The sequence below is a fragment of the Syngnathus typhle genome, linkage group LG18 (assembly GCF_033458585.1).
Source record: "Syngnathus typhle isolate RoL2023-S1 ecotype Sweden linkage group LG18, RoL_Styp_1.0, whole genome shotgun sequence".
Lineage (NCBI taxonomy): Eukaryota > Metazoa > Chordata > Actinopteri > Syngnathiformes > Syngnathidae > Syngnathus > Syngnathus typhle.
The window spans coordinates 8,160,795-8,177,010 of record NC_083755.1 but is presented as its reverse complement, the minus strand read 5'-3'; the positions used below and the strand labels follow the sequence as shown (position 1 = coordinate 8,177,010).

Below are 16,216 nucleotides of genomic sequence, written 5' to 3'. Positions count from 1 at the left end.
TTTGCCCCGCAGTCGCTCTCTCTCTGCATGTCATGTCAATCTTTGTTATGTTATTCTTGCTTTAAACTTTCGAGATTTTACTAGGACATTGATGAGTGGTCTGTGGTAAAGCATCCAATTTAACTTAACTAGTCTGCAAATATTATTTTGATGTCCATCAATCCATATTCCAGTGACTATAGCAAAAGGCAGAATTATTATATGCTCTTCCACTAGATAACAGCAGATATTAAAATAACACTTCAGCCTACTTTGTTATTTAATAAAGGTTGTTAAACAGTGCAGTATAGGATTGTGTTAGTGTACCTAATAGAGTGTCCGGTAGCCGTCATTTACCCACGTGATTTATGCGCAGGAAGTACCGACTCGGAACAAAAAGTCTCTTCAGAATAAAACAATAATTATGTGAATGGCTGACGTGTACCGGTGTTGGGTGGCGAGTCTGGCGACCAGTCTGCCTTTCGCCTGACGTCAGCTGGGATAGACTTCAGCACCCTCCACGAACCTGAACAGGCTAAGCGGTGTTGAAAATGAATGGATGGATAAGTGGCTAGACTTAGATGAAGGAATAAACCGCGTCATTACACGGTCGACCAAATGAGTTTACTTTGGAAAGTCTGACCGGAAGTACGTTATGCATGAGTTGTGACGTTTTTCAAAGGCCAGGGGGTGGGGGACCCCTTTGACTGGCGGTTCCCCGACGAGACCATCACCACTGCAAAACCACTTGCTCACAGAGAAATGGCAATTTGGTAATGTGGACTGTTTGTTCCGGAATCCCTCGATGCCATTGCCGCCTCGCCGTGCCTTTGTGAGTGCCACCGCCGGTCCAAGATCCAATACCACGACCATGGCCTCGCCGCGCCCCCCCCGCTGCACATCTGGCAGAGCGGCCTGGGTGGTGGTCGTCGTGCTGCTCATATCGGCGACCACCGTGGTGGGCTCCCAGGGTGACAAAGACTCGGTGTACCGGGACTGTGTGAGTCAGTGTGTCCAAAGCAACTGCACCGGAGTTCGGTTACGGTGGTACCAGGCAGTCCAGCCGCAGTACATGGCGCTGACAGGTGAGCTGTCCTAGTTGTTGTTGTTGTTGTTGTTGTTGTTGTCAGCTGTTTTGGTTTGTGTGTCTATTTAATCCACATTTCACACTATTCCAGCTCAAGGGCTCGTCAGTAAAATTCCAGGACTAGGGTCTGATACGGCAGATTTTCGTATTCTCGGCCTGAAAAGAATTAATACAATTTTCATTCATTTAAATGGGGAACGATGATAATATACTCAAAGGTCATGATTAAAACTTGGTCAGCTTTGAACAAATTTCATAACAAAACACATCAATTGCTTTTGTATTCATATTGTTAAGAAGCTTTTGAGGATAACTTGAAGTAGTTTTGTTTGCGGCTCAAACTAAACTGAATGGCCTGGTGGTGTCGCTGCGCAAGTTGAAAGCGGGTTTTTCTCGTCTAGCAAGGTGTTGCAAAAGTGGAGCATTGAACCATTATCACCTCTTTGGTTTCATTGCAATTATTCTGATGTTTCTTATTCTTTATTGTTAGGCACATTATCACCCGCGTTGATCCCAATTTCAACTTTCCAAAATGTTTCCAATCATTCCACTTCTTCTGGCCCTGCTTGATTATTATTCTGGTGGATAAATGGCAACAGGTGAATGAAGACCCCTGGTGACACCATAAATGACTTTTATTTGTCTTCCAGGTTGGACTTGTCGAGATGACTGTCGCTATGAGTGCATGTGGACCACCGTGGGTCTTTACCAGGCTGGAGGCTACGAGGTCCCGCAGTTCCACGGCAAGGTTCAGAATCTCTTTTGTGATTTAAGTGGATATCAACGTTGCTTTGGATGAACGCTCACAGTCTTTGATTTGACATTTTTTTCCGAATGTATATCTCAGTGGCCGTTTACACGCTTCCTGTGCTTCGAGGAGCCGGCGTCCGCCCTCGCCTCTCTCCTGAACGGCCTGGCGTGCCTTCTCATGCTGCTGCGCTACCGGAGCACCGTGCCACGGCAGAGCCCCATGTTCCACACCATCAACGCCTTCTCTCTGGTCTCGCTATTTAACACGATGGCGGAAAAGGAAGCAGGGACGTTTTTTTCTTTCTTTTTTTTTAACTCGATGACGCCGCGTTTGTGTTTACAGGTGTCGCTCAACGCCTGGTTCTGGTCCACGGTGTTCCACACTCGCGACACCTTCCTCACTGAGGTAACAGCTATTGAAGGACTTCAGTGCCAACCAGGCTTTAGTTTAGTCCAGACAGGACATTGACGAAGCAGGTCTCTGGACCTTGATCTGGACTTTGTGTTCTCTTGCAGAAAATGGACTATTTCTGTGCTACTGCAGTCATTCTCTACTCCATTTACTTGTGCTGTGTCAGGTAATTGCCAACGTCGCTGCAAAACAAATGGACTTGTTAGAACATAAAACTTGTCTTTGGCAGAACGTTGGGGCTGAAGCACCCGTGGGTGTCCAGCATCACGGGGGTGGTGCTCATCTTGGCGTTCACCTCACACATTTCCTACTTGACCTTTGTCCGTTTCGACTACGGCTACAACATGGCCGCCAACACCTTCTTTGGTATGACAAAGTAGCTAATAGGGGACCATTTAGGAACGCGCTCAGTATCCATGGATTTTTTTCGGTGCTCTTACTTGAAGGCATGGTGAACCTGCTGTGGTGGCTGTGCTGGTGCTGGAGCAACCGGCGGACGCTGCCGTACTGGTGGAAGTGTGGCCTGGTGGTTGTGCTGCTTCACGGCCTGGCCCTACTGGAGCTGCTGGACTTCCCGCCTTATCGGTGGGTCCTGGACGCGCATGCCATTTGGCACCTGAGCACCATCCCCGTGCACTTCCTTTTCTACAGGTCAGGCCGCTTCCTCCCAAATAATCCGGTCAAATATTTCAAAGAGATGATTCATGTCTGGAATGGTTAACAAGTATGCATTGGTCGCTCCAGTTTCCTGATCGACGACAGCCTCTACCTGCTCAACACCGAGAAGCTAGGCGTCAAGTTCGAGTAGGGCCGGAGTCCCGTCGTCGTCCGACGGCGCCGCCTCTCTCCAATTGTGGCCGCCGAACCCCTCCACGTAGAAGTAGAGCCGTCTCCCTCGTGTCCTGCATGACACCTTCCATCGACGACAACTGTTTACATTGTTTTATTATTTTTATTTATTTGCCATGTGGAAAAACAGGGTGAACGAGAACGTATTGTTTTGTCCAATGTTGAATTCTGAGCCCGACTCGGCGTAAATGCAGTTCACGCTTCCCTTCGATAGGTAGCGCCAAACATCCCCCGTGCAAAAAGCGGCAGCTTCGTCACCCCTGTTGAGTCGATTATTCTAGAAAGAATGGGACGAGGGTTTGTTTGAACGACCTTTTTGCTGACTGAGATATTTCTCTTTTATTTTGTGCCTCTGTTATCTCCTTTGCTGCTTTTGATCTTTTTTTAATCCGTCGCCCACTCAATTATTTTCGTATTATTTTACGGTGCTTTATTTTGTTTATCGAGTGCGATGTGATCGACCATCATGAAATTTAATATTTTATTCACCTGGATTGCCTTTTTTAGCGTGAAGACAAATTTTGAAAGGAATAAGAAGCATTTCTAGAAGAGTGATCTATATTATAAGAGGAATTTTGATGGCTTTTGTATGGATTTCATTGCTGCAGTATTCCCTTAGAATAAAAAATGTCCCCATGTGTAAACTAGGGCTGAACAATTTGAAAATTAATCAAATTGAATTTTTTTTCTTTTTCAATTCAAATTTGATGAATTGTTCAGCCCTAGTAATTGCAGTCTGGTGTCATCACTGCCATGTGACTGATCACATTTCCTTTCCCCACTTTGCATATGTGCACTTTAGGGATGCACCCGTGCGTTGCGTTTGGAACTCGCCTCATGCCTTTCTGTTTGCGACAGGACAATGAATGCAGTGGAATACAAAAGTCATGCACCATGTGTTTTGTTTCATAGAATTCTTCAGCTAATTGTTTGCGAGCATTTCACGACACAAGAGTTCACGTGCACTTAATAAATTGGCGAGTGACTATGGGTTTGTGATGGGATAAATGTCGTGATGGTATGAACATAGGAGACACTACGATATAAGAAATTAAATGTATGTTTCATAATCACTTCAATATCCAAAATCAATTTTACAACAAGAAGCTGTATGAACATAATTTATTTCAAAGAGATACAAAAAATGTTCAGTGCTGTGTTATAATGATAAGTTATTATTTAAATAGCATCCTTTTGACATTTTGTGTCCCTCTTAGCTGCACATCAACTGTCTCCTACCCTCCAATCCACCTCACACAAAAAGCACATTTTAAGATCTTGGAAAAATAAATATTCTTTGTTGATAGAGGACGGTCACTCGTGTGGTTTTGTTGTGTAGAAATTCGACTTTACATGGCTGCAAACTTGAGTCCCAGTTACTCGCTGGTCTTTGGCTCCCTCTAGCGGTACCGGATAATCACTACATTAAATGTGGCTTTTGTGAGGATAAGCGGTTTGAAAAATAAATGAATTAGTTTTGCATTCTTTGAGGTTTGTTCTAATCGAGAACATACACCTTAAAAGCAGAGACAGGCATTTCATCTGACAGGAAGTGATTTGACTTTATCTGTTGGCTGATAGTTGGGTGCACTAGCTTTGGACTCTGACCCGGGCTCCTGTGGGTGGAGACACTGGGGGCCGCATGAGGATGAATGGACTTTATTCTTCCTCCTCCCGCTCCTGATTTGCGACCGTGGAGAGAGGGGCATGAGAAAAAGTGAAAGGGAAGAGGGCTTGGTGAATAATAAGTCTCCATGAGTTGTCAGTGGGTCTTACACATCAGCAGGAAGCACCAAGTTAATTTGGCACGGGCACAATGATGTCATTTAGGGGAGAAATGAGCCAATGCACACTGGGGGGTTTCTGACTTTTTATTGGAGATTGAATTATATTTAAAAAATGGAAATCTAGAACCTTTGTAAAGTACTATTATATTTTATACTGCCACCAGGTGGCTAAGATGTGCACCCAGAAGGAGCAACACAATGTCAATTGAATGTAAAGCAAAAAATATGGAATATGACTTTTGTTTTTTTATTACTAAAATGATTTTATCATCCAGCAGAGGGTTAAGTAATAAGGGTTGTCGGGCCACGCCCCTGTCAGGCCTTCACAGGAGCGCTCTTGGTGTCGTGCGCGCGCAGACACGCTTTACTACCAACAGACACGCAATCTCTCAGAGGAAGTCTGAGATTGCGTGAGGGGCGACAAATAAAGTTGATCACCAACAAACCCCGGCGAGTTGCCTCATCGCGGACAAGAAAAGTCTGAACGGGAATAGCGGACGTCTGGACGTCGGGGGTATGGACTAGCGTCGCCCCGGGGAGAGTCTGCAGATGGAGGCGGTGAAAAGTTTGCTCTTGCTCGGGGCCGTGTTGCTCCGAGGCTCGGGCTCGTTGGCCAGGGAAGGTGAGTGACTTTTATGCATCAAACAGCACACGCAAACACACATTTACTCGCCGTTCCACCCAGTAGAACAGAATCTCCCTGAATCAAGTCAAAGTGTGTGTGACATTGAATAGCTTTCGACCTGAGAATCACACCTGTCGCCCCCAAAAGTTCTTCTTCTACTTCTAACTTCCCACAAAGTGTTTAGAGTTGACAAACTGCACGTATACGCAAACAGCGCGAGCATTAGTAGAAAAGAAGAAAAGGAAAAAAAAAAAAAGCTCAGGTAACAAATATGACAGAGAACCTGCTTTGCAACTTATGGCGTGTGCAGCCAGACTGCCAAGCGGCTAGTTAGCTAGTTAGCTGTGCATGTAAACAACAATAACAACAACAAGAGGTGCATTGTACAAGCGAGGATCATTGCGATGTCAATTATTCACCAGTGCTTCCAAAACAGGAGGACATTGTCTGATTAGAGAGCCACTTGTCATGTCTGTCTGAGTGACTGACTGCATGCCAGTGTGAGGAGGGACAAACTGCGCACGCTTTTGAATGCACACCGCCAACTGTTTAAGTTTCACTGCGAAATGAATTCGATTTGATCTACCGATGCCTTTCGGTGACTCTACCTGTTGCAACCTGCTCATGACACTTGAACTCAGCGGCCACGTATTTCCCTGTGAGAAGCTCAGGTTTGCACAAGCGGGTTGCAGAATCCTGGAAAGTTACAAATGTAGATAATGTGTTGACATTTGGCAATTCTGATTCAAAATGCGTTCATGTAGTGTTTCAGTCCGAACACTAGGCGGCACTGTGGAAAAGGTACCTGCAGTAGTTAGGAGACGAAGAAGAACGTTGAGTACATGTTATTGCTATGAGTAAAATACAAATAAAAGCTATTTTATTCATTATGTTTCATTAATTGGTAATAATATACTTCTCAATGTGGAAATCACGCCTTGCTCCCGTGATATTGCTCATGTCGTCATGGCAACGGCGGTATTTTGAATGCACTGGTTCCCATTTGATTGTGCTGGTGTACCTAATGTCTTGTTGCAGGGTCAGATAAGCCAATGGGTGCATCCAAAAATCTTTTGAGGTCAGCACATAAAGATCAATATGACTAAAAGCACGGTTTTAAGAGCAGTCAATATGATACTTTCATATTTACATGGATTTATTTTAATAAACAACCGTGTAACTTGGCAGTTGAGCGGCGAATCATTTTAGATGCCATTACGGTACGTAACGTACCGTGACACGGTCGCTTGTCACAGGTAAACAAACGCGCATTGTTGGCGGGAACAGGTCGGTGCACTTTTAGTGTCAATCAATATTAAGCATCAGTTGTGCATGAGCGCTGACAATCGGCTGTTATTGGAATACACGCCATACGCACGACATATTAAAGAGAGCTTTTAGAAGTGATATATTGTGATTAATGCAGTTTCAGGATCACCCGGGCCAGCTGTGATTGACTAGTCTCCGATTATTGTCGTCTTATTTATTTATTTATCTATTTATCTATTTATTTATTTATTTATTTATTTATTTATTTATTTATTTATTTATTTATTTATTTATTTATTTATTTATTTATTTATTTATTTATTTATTCATTTATTTATTTATTTATTCATTTATTTATTTATTTATTTATCTTCACTCCCTGCGTTGGTCCACTTTCATATTCATTTGGTCTTCAACAAGGCGTACTTTGTCCGAACCTTTTTTCGATACAATCCGTCCATTTTGAAGCGGAACGCAGCTGCGCTCATGCACGTGAAAGCCTGCCGTGTTTGTGATGCTAATCGGGAAACAACAGCGGGCGTGAATGAGGACTTGCGCCTATGTAGGATCCTGTTCAGCTTGTATGTTGAGCAACACTCGTCTCTCTTCTTTTTTTTTTTTCTTTAGTGGGAAAAATGTGTTCGTGTTATATACGTTCAAAAGGTTTCACGTATCTGTGAATAAACTTCGGAGAAAGTCCTGTTGATCTTTGTTGAATTTTTGGGACGCCTCATGTTTGTCACCGCACACGCTGGTAAACACGTTGTTAAACTAGTAAACATACAACCACATTAGCGGCTTGGTTTGTCACACTGCAGATGCGGCCTCGACTTTCTCACATCTGTAACTTTGAGCGTGTGTGGTTTTAAAAGGCGTTTGTCCGAGCTGCTGTTTGCGGCCACGGATTTGCAAAAGTTTCTATCGGTCGATCCAATCGTGACTTAATCGGTCCCTTTGACGAGCCAAACTATTCATGATGATATCAGCGCTCAAGCAGCGAGGAATTGACACCTGACACAAGCTGTGACGGCCGGGGTGTGTATTTTTGGCAGACTTGCATTGCGCCATTTGCCGTCAAGAGACTTGCCGCTTCCCGTCAGCTTTCATTTGGACCTGCGACTTTGTCACAGTATCAGAACCAAAGGAGAGACACCGATAGTACAAGTAGGGGGGGGGGGGGATTCAGGCAGGAAAAGTGCGTGGACTATCGTGGCGCGGCTGTTGGCAGCATGCCAGAGGAAGTCATTTATAACCTCGAGAAGAACAGGAGGAGGGACTATCCACTGTATGACTGATTGCTGAAGCATGGGAGCTATGTGTGAGCCCCCACTGTGGACTGCAACATTGCACGACCCCCAATTTAGTGGCCCACTGTGGGGAAAGAATTTATCTTGCGGACCGTGAATGCCTTTTGTATTTAGCGCCAACTTCTCTTTCTTTTGCAAAAATGAATCAACGAACTAGGATGGATCACAGAATCAGGAAAATGAGCAATTAATATGCACCGATTTGTAAAGTGCTCCCCCTACTGGTCTATGAAAGAACGAGAGTGGATTCCAGAATCACAATCAAAATCATTTCTAAGCAATTGATGAGTTGACTAATTGCTAGGTGTGCTCACTTACGCAAGCACCGATGACGTTTTTAATGTGTTGCAGTGTGCCTGGGCACGGACATGAAGCTTGCCCTGCCCTCCAGCTTGGAAAATCACTACGAGACCTTGAGGTTACTTTACACCGGCTGCCAGGTCGTCCATGGCAACCTGGAGATTACGCACCTTCATGGAACTCCAGACCTCTCCTTCCTACAGGTGTTTCTTTTTGAATCCTCTTTTAGACCAAGGTTGCATTGATATTATACCTACAGTGGGCTTAGAAGCAAACCTTGAGGAACCCCCCCGAAAAGGTTGGTGTTACATCTCACATTTGATGTCCACGTTTGACAGGGGATTGTGGAGGTGCAAGGCTATGTGCTGGTGGCTCATGTCTCCGTGAGCCTGGTGCCTTTGGACAACCTTCGGATTATCCGAGGCAGCCAGCTGTACAATTCCAGCTATGCCCTGGTGGTGCAGGATAACACCCGGGACGGTCAGGGTGGACTCAGGACACTTCGTCTTCGGAGCCTAACAGGTTGGGAAAAGGTCACGAGTAGGAACGTTAAAATCATTGGAACTGCTTTTTGAGCATCTATCATGAATCTTCTCGCAGAGATCCTTCTGGGCGGGGTCTATATTTGGGGAAACCCTCAGCTTTGCTTCCCGGACCCCCAGAACATTGTGTGGAGGGACACTTTGGATGAGCAGAACGTCCACGCCGGGCCGCACCGACTGCAGCCCAGAGCGTCCGACTGTGAGCAATCCCTTGAAATATTTGACACCTTAACGACATGCTTGATTTGTCACCTTTGGCTTTGCCAGGTCCGAGTTGCTCACCTGCGTGCAAGAACAGCTGTTGGGGAGAAACTCCACAGGATTGCCAAACTTGTAAGTGCCGCTTCTTTTTTTTTTTTTTTTTTTTCTTTTTTTTTAAACGGCATGCCATTGAAATGTTTCCCCTGCTGCAGTGACACGGATCAGTTGCGCGTCAGGCTGCCAGCGATGCAAAGGCCCTCTGCCCAACGACTGCTGTCACATGCAGTGCGCCGCCGGATGCACTGGACCCAAAGACTCCGACTGTCTGGTAAATGACACCTTTGGATTTCTTCCCAACCCCCCCCCCCGTGGTTTTGATTTCACTACGAGTCACCTTCTCCGCAGGCGTGCCGACACTTCAACGACAGCGGCGTGTGCAAGTACGGTTGTCCCCCGCCCAACATTTACGACACGGTCACCTTTCAGACCAAACCCAACCCGGACAAAAAGTTTACCTTTGGAGCCACCTGCGTCAAGACCTGTCCATGTGAGACCAGATCGTCCAAAATTCCAAGAAGCCAGCCACGATGCGATCAATTAACGTCGCTCTTTGTCTTTAGATAATTATCTAGCTATGGACGCCGCCTGCACGTTAGTTTGCCCCAAACCCAACCAGGAAGTCATCATCTCCAACCCCGACGGGGACGAGACGCAGAAATGTGAAAAGTGTGAAGGAGACTGTCCGAAAGGTGAGCGTTTGGATTCCTTCCAAAGTTCTGCTTCGTGTATTTCAATGAGTTGTAATCATCTCGCCACTGTTGTGACTTGAATTCACAGTGTGTTATGGCCTGGGGATGGACAACCTTGGCGTCATGGACAACCACGTCGTCGCCATGGTAACCTCTTCGAATGTGGAACAATTCAGTGCTTGCAAGAAGATATTTGGAAGTCTGGCCTTTCTCCCTCAGAGCTTCATTTTGTAAGTTATGCCTACGAGGAAGTGATGCAGTCATGTTCATTCGCGCAATGAAATCGCAGTTCCTCCTAAATAGTTCTTCTCCGGCGTTCCTCGTGTATCATTTTTGACAATTAGGGACCCTGCGACCAACACATCAGGCCTGACTCTTGAGCACCTGAAGGCCTTCAGAAACCTGGAGGAGATTACAGGTATTACAGGTGTTGTTGTTTATTTTTTAAATATTGAATTAATAAATGACTCGAGATATGATGTCTTGGTATGAATTTCGCAGGTTATTTGTATATCGATGCCTGGCCAGAAGACTGGAGCGACTTGTCTGTGTTTGAGAACCTGAAGGTGATCCGAGGCAGGATGCTCTACAAGTAAGACGGTGATCGTGAATTGCAATTTCTTTTTTTTTTTTAAAGTCTCTGAGTGTTGAGTCGAAATGGCTTCCTGGTTATAAAGGCTAATTATTAGCCAGGCCAACTGCTTTAACTGGCAACACGCGTCAGCCGGGACAAAAGTAACAGTCAGCGCCGCGCGCAAGGACGAGCACACCATGTTCAAACTAGGTCAAGGCGAGTGTAAATAAGTCACGACCCAGGTCCGCTTTTGTGTTTCACATTCGCGGAATGATTATGTGTCCCGATATGACTGTCAATGTTTTGCTCCCAACTGCATTTTTGCAAATCTCAACCACTTTTGTTTTATCAGGGGAGTGTTTTCCCTGGCCGTCCAGAACCTTCACGTTCAGTCGCTCGGGCTCCGCTCGCTACGTAGCATCAGCGGCGGTTTGATTCTGTTGCACAACAACCCTCTGCTGTGCTACACCAATTCGTTACCCTGGAGCAGCCTCCTGCATCCTACCCAGGGGCCCCACTACATCGTCAACCAAAACCGAGACGCCCAACTTTGCGGTGGGTAAATTTGTCTTTGCGTCATGTGAGAGTAGATCAATAAATTATTTTTTTTTTTTTTCAGAGAGGGAGGGACATGTGTGTCACTCCCTGTGTGAGGGTGGATGTTGGGGCCCGGGGCCCGGCCAGTGTGTGTCCTGCAAGAGTTTCCAGCGTGGCACTCAGTGTGTTGAGCAGTGTGACCTCCACCAGGGGTGAGCTTCTTTTTTTTTTCGGGTCAAGCCTGCACTAAATCAATCCAAATGAAATCTTTCAAACTGATGTTATCTTTTAACACTCAAATCAGTATAAAAAATGATTCTATATATTCATCTAAAAATATGACAAAATAAATAAAAATTCCAAACAATATTTTTGTTGGTCTTGCAGGTCCGTACGCGAATACATCGATGGATTCCTGTGCATCGCCTGCCACGCAGAGTGTCGACCTCTCAATGGCTCTGTCACATGTCACGGGCGGGTAAGATGCTTCAACAGTTTTGGAGGAACCAAACAGATCAACAGGGACGAAGTTCAAAAAAAAAAAAAAAAATTCTCACCGCAGGGTGCAGACCAATGCACCGAGTGCCAGAACTTCCAGGACGGCGAGTTCTGCGTGGAGCATTGCCCCAGTGGTGTCAAGGAGGACCAGCAGATGGTGTGGAAGTACAGCAATGCCACGGGACATTGTTTGCCGTGCAACACCAACTGCACCCTGTCGTGAGTGCGCACATGTTGTAAACAAACTGAAGGCAAGAATCTGACCACGCTTGTATCTTCTCTCAGCTGCACTCAGATGGATGAGAGAGGCTGTCCCATCCATCCCAAGACGGGGTAAGCTCATTTGAAAAGAAAGAAATGTGAATTTCATTTTCGGTGACGTTATAAGTGCATTTTTTTTTTTTACGGCGTAGACCGGGCACGACTATCGCTGCCGCTGTGGGTGGCGTGGTGCTCTTCTTCATCCTACTCACCTTGTTGGTCTTCTTCCTGAGGAGACAGAAGAAGCTGAAAAAGAAAGAGACACTGAGGAGGATCCTCCAGGAACACGAGGTGGGCACCGTGCACAATAAGCCCAGCGCTTTAAGGAATGCTTTTTATGGCGGAATTTTCTTCGGCAGCTGGTGGAACCTTTGACACCCAGCGGCGCCTCGCCCAATCAGGCTCAGATGCGCATCCTGAAAGAAACCGAGTTGAAGAAGCTCCGAATGCTCGGCGCAGGAGCTTTTGGAACCGTTCACAAGGTTTGACAACCCTTTTACATGACCATGGTCATCTTAAAAAAATCACTCATGGTTGTTCTTTGCAGGGTGTGTGGACACCCGATGGGGAAAACGTCAAGATTCCGGTGGCCATCAAGGTTTTACGGGAGAACACCTCGCCTAGAGCCAATAAAGAAATCCTCGATGTGAGTCTGACTTTTTTTTTTATTCCCAGATTTGGGAGCTGTGAAAACATTTTCCGCCTTGCTGTTGTTGCCAGGAAGCTTATGTGATGGCAGGCGTGGCCAGTCCCTACGTGTGTCGCCTGCTGGGGATTTGTTTGACCTCCACGGTGCAGCTGGTCACTCAGCTCATGCCGTACGGTTGCCTCCTCGACTACGTCCGGGAGAACAAAGATCGCATCGGCTCCCAGTTCCTCCTCAACTGGTGTGTCCAGATCGCCAAGGTGGGTGGTGTCACTTGATGCAAAAATAGTTTTGTTTTTTTTAGTTCTGGTGAATTTTAAACGGTGTCGACGCAGGGGATGAACTATTTGGAGGAGGTGCGCCTCGTCCACAGAGATTTGGCAGCCCGCAACGTCCTGGTGAAAAACCCCAACCACGTGAAAATTACCGATTTCGGCTTGGCACGCTTGCTGGATATCGACGAGACCGAATATCACGCCGATGGGGGGAAGGTAAAGTTGCACTACGGCCGTTTCTCTCCTCAGTTATTTACCGACACGTTTGTGCTATTAGGTTCCGATTAAATGGATGGCGCTGGAGTCGATCCTGCACAGGAAGTTCACGCATCAAAGCGACGTTTGGAGCTACGGTTGGTGTTGGTCAGCGCGGTGCGAATGTGATTTTTGCTGACTTGACTGTTTTTTCGCCTCTCAGGTGTGACCGTGTGGGAGCTGATGACGTTCGGCGCCAAACCTTACGACATGATCCCAGCCAGAGATATCCCCGATGTTCTGGAAGGCGGCGAGCGGCTCCCGCAACCCCTCATTTGCACCATTGACGTCTACATGATCATGGTCAAATGTGAGGACCAACGTCTTGACCGGTGACTTTTGAAAATGGTCTTGATTGTTTTTCCCCGCACGGAAGGTTGGATGATCGACCCAGACAGCCGACCCAGATTCAAAGATCTGGTGAATGATTTTTCTGCCATGGCCAGGGACCCGCCTCGCTATGTGGTCATTCAGGTAAGCGCGGCAAAAAAGACGGGAGCCCTTCGCGCTGACTCAAACGTGCGTCCCTTTTTTGTCGTGGCGCTCTCAGAACGACGAGCAGATGAGCATGTCCAGCCCGGTGGACAGCCACTTCTTCCGCATGCTTCTGGAGGAGGACGGCAACAACATGAGGGAGCTGCTGGATGCCGAGAAGTACCTGGTGCCTCAACCCAATCTCTATCCCAGGGGGCAGGGAGACGGGGCGCAGTCAAACGGGCCGTCCAGACATCAGTCCTACAGGGTCAGTGACCTTTGACTCTCAAGGTCCACTTGTGGACTTCCTAACTCCTTTCTGTGTCCGATCATGCGCAGAGTAGAGATCAGGGCTTAGACGCCGAGCCCCCCGTGGTTGCGGCAGCCCCTCGCTGCAGCTACCCCTCCCTCAGCGCAATCGCTCGCAATCAGTACCCCACCCTACCAGGAGGGGCCGGCGCCATCAACGGTACGTGGACCCCTCATTACCCCACGCTGGCACGGAGCCCCTCGGCCGGCGGCCAGTCCGACTCGGTCTTCCTGGACGGATCCCCGGATGACCCCTCGCTTCCCCCGGCTAGCCCCGGCCGCTACTGCAAAGACCCCACTTACGGGAGTCAGGGCGAACTGGAGGCGGACGGGCCCAACGGGTTCCTTCCTCCTCATCTTCATCACTCGCTGCCCAGGAGAAGTCACGTCAATAATAACAACCACATCTCGCCAGGTAGGCCGGCGCCACGTGCCGACACAGCATTTGGTTGGAGCAAATAGAATAAATCTTTTTCTTCCTTCGTGGCCCGTACAGAGTACGTCAATCAGGACGTCCACGAGCCCAAGCCGGAGCGACCCAACACCCTCCCTCGGAAAATCTCCAAAGTGGACAGACGCCTCCCTAACGGCTTGACGTCAGGCCACAGCGTGGAGAACCCCAGGTACTTGGTCCCTTCCACCGCACCCGCCTTCGACAACCCGTACTACCTGGACCTAGTCGCTAAAGCCAAAGCTGTCACCGACGGCCCGGCGGAACCGGACAGGGACGTACCGAGACAAGTCAACGGATTTATCACTCCCACGGCGGAGAATCCGGAATACCTGGGACTGGCGGACACCTGGACTGGCTATACATAAAGCATAAGGAGAAGTTCGGTAGGTGGCAGCTCGTGACGGAAGTGAATGATGAATGTGATCCAGCTGGGCGTGTTTTGGGCGGATTGCGCAAGAGAGCGTCCGACCAAGTGAGAAGGTACAGACACGCTTTGACTCATCCGGTGACGTCAATGTTCCTCTCGACAATCCGACCTTTCTGGAACGCAAGTTTACTCAGCTGTGAATAATTCAGTCCAGGAACAACCGTTTCTCATCCAATCGTTTTTTGACTGGACCATGGAATGGTTTTTTTTTTTTTTTTTTTTCAGGGTTCTTACTGGCTTAGTATTTTTGCTCACTGTCTTCAAAAACCTGGCGGGGGTCTCGCCTGGGCTCTAAGACATTTTTTTTTCTTGGTCAGAGGAGTCCATGCGATGCCCTACTCTCCAGCGCGCACACTGTATGGTGAAGACGGAGGGAGGCGTTGCGTTTGCACGGTAAACAATTTCCTGCTCGGGTCTCGTTTTTAACCCGACACTTTTAAGACTCTTTAAATACGTGAAATAGAGTACGAACGTTGTCATTTTAACAGGTACAGCAAAATTAAAAACGGACCGTAAACAGTGAGTCTTAAAATTGGACATCAAAAATAATAAACATGCGCCGGTGAATATAATTGTGAAGAATTAACACAACACGTGTTAAATGTAGCTGGAGGGCCAAGTTGTTTTTTTGGGGCCTGTTGACTCTGAAGCCGCACGCGTTCCCGCCGCTCGCTTGGCGTTGTCGGTGCACGGCTCAAATTCCTCCCAGCGACGCGACAAAACACACACAATGGCGTCCCAGTTAAAAATCGGCCGACTTTCTGCCCTCATGTCAACCGGCGCTGGCCAGAGAGCCAAAGCGACTCAATGGAGACATTGTCAGACCCTCCGCGTCCATCTTGAGGAGGCGAGATTGGTTTTCCCAACATACGGTAGCATTGGCGGGACAATGATGTCATCAAAAAGCAACGCTTAATAAAATACATTCGAGTGGAGCATTTGAAAATTGAGCCATTTTCTTCAATCAGATGCAAATAAGGTTTCTCGTCCGTCTTCCATTGCTAACTTCTGTGAAATAAGCTTTTTATACGATAGAAATGTTTTTTTAAAATACTATATATATATATAATATTGTTGTACTGATATTTGAATGTGATAATGGCACATAAAAGCTATATAAATAATGGCCCAAAGTAAAAGATGAGATATGCTAGACCGGAACTGAATTCTACCAAACTAAACCTAGAAAAAGGAAATAATACAATTCAATTTGTGTAGAATTTGCCCATAATGTAAATACTGTATGTAATATTGTGACTATTTTGTGATCAGTCTACTGCGGAGTAAAATCTGTAAGCAAACACAATATTTTATGAAGAAAACGGTCCATGGATATGTTTGCATATTGGTTGTGTTTATGAATAAAAAAAAATGCAGACTTACGTATTTTTAAATCAATTCTAATACCGAAGTAAGCGACCGTACAGTCAATACATGCATTTGCTGACATCTAGCGGTTAATGTGGAACTGCAATGAATTGAACGTAATTGTAAAACCTTATTCATCCTTTTCATAATGCAGCTTTCAGATTTTGAAGGTGTGTGTGTAATGTTTGAGGCCGCTGAGGTTATGTAAATACACACCTGCATCGGCGACTCAGTTACATTTGTAATGCCGTCTTATGCAGAGTAAATTAAACATCTCTGAT

General features: G+C 46.6%; 2 protein-coding genes across 2 annotated transcripts; both read left to right on the top strand.

The window, feature by feature from the left end:
• The first annotated feature begins 395 nt into the window (after nt 1-395).
• Nucleotides 396-4,383, top strand: pgap3 (post-GPI attachment to proteins phospholipase 3). Its single transcript, XM_061304419.1, has 8 exons — nt 396-1,064; nt 1,717-1,814; nt 1,914-2,066; nt 2,160-2,222; nt 2,333-2,394; nt 2,458-2,594; nt 2,675-2,879; nt 2,973-4,383. The coding sequence occupies exons 1-8, from the start codon at nt 785-787 to the stop codon at nt 3,034-3,036; spliced, it is 1,062 nt and encodes a 353-aa protein (XP_061160403.1). The 5' UTR covers nt 396-784; the 3' UTR covers nt 3,037-4,383.
• Nucleotides 4,384-5,201: 818 nt separating this feature from the next.
• erbb2 (erb-b2 receptor tyrosine kinase 2) lies at nt 5,202-15,949 on the top strand. Its single transcript, XM_061304400.1, has 27 exons — nt 5,202-5,486; nt 8,417-8,568; nt 8,704-8,887; nt 8,966-9,106; nt 9,175-9,240; nt 9,321-9,436; nt 9,514-9,655; nt 9,729-9,857; nt 9,946-10,087; nt 10,202-10,275; nt 10,359-10,449; nt 10,784-10,986; nt 11,051-11,180; nt 11,356-11,446; nt 11,531-11,685; nt 11,752-11,799; nt 11,880-12,018; nt 12,087-12,209; nt 12,275-12,373; nt 12,448-12,633; nt 12,709-12,864; nt 12,926-13,001; nt 13,067-13,213; nt 13,280-13,377; nt 13,454-13,645; nt 13,717-14,101; nt 14,183-15,949. The coding sequence occupies exons 1-27, from the start codon at nt 5,414-5,416 to the stop codon at nt 14,503-14,505; spliced, it is 3,861 nt and encodes a 1,286-aa protein (XP_061160384.1). The 5' UTR covers nt 5,202-5,413; the 3' UTR covers nt 14,506-15,949.
• Nucleotides 15,950-16,216: the final 267 nt, after the last annotated feature.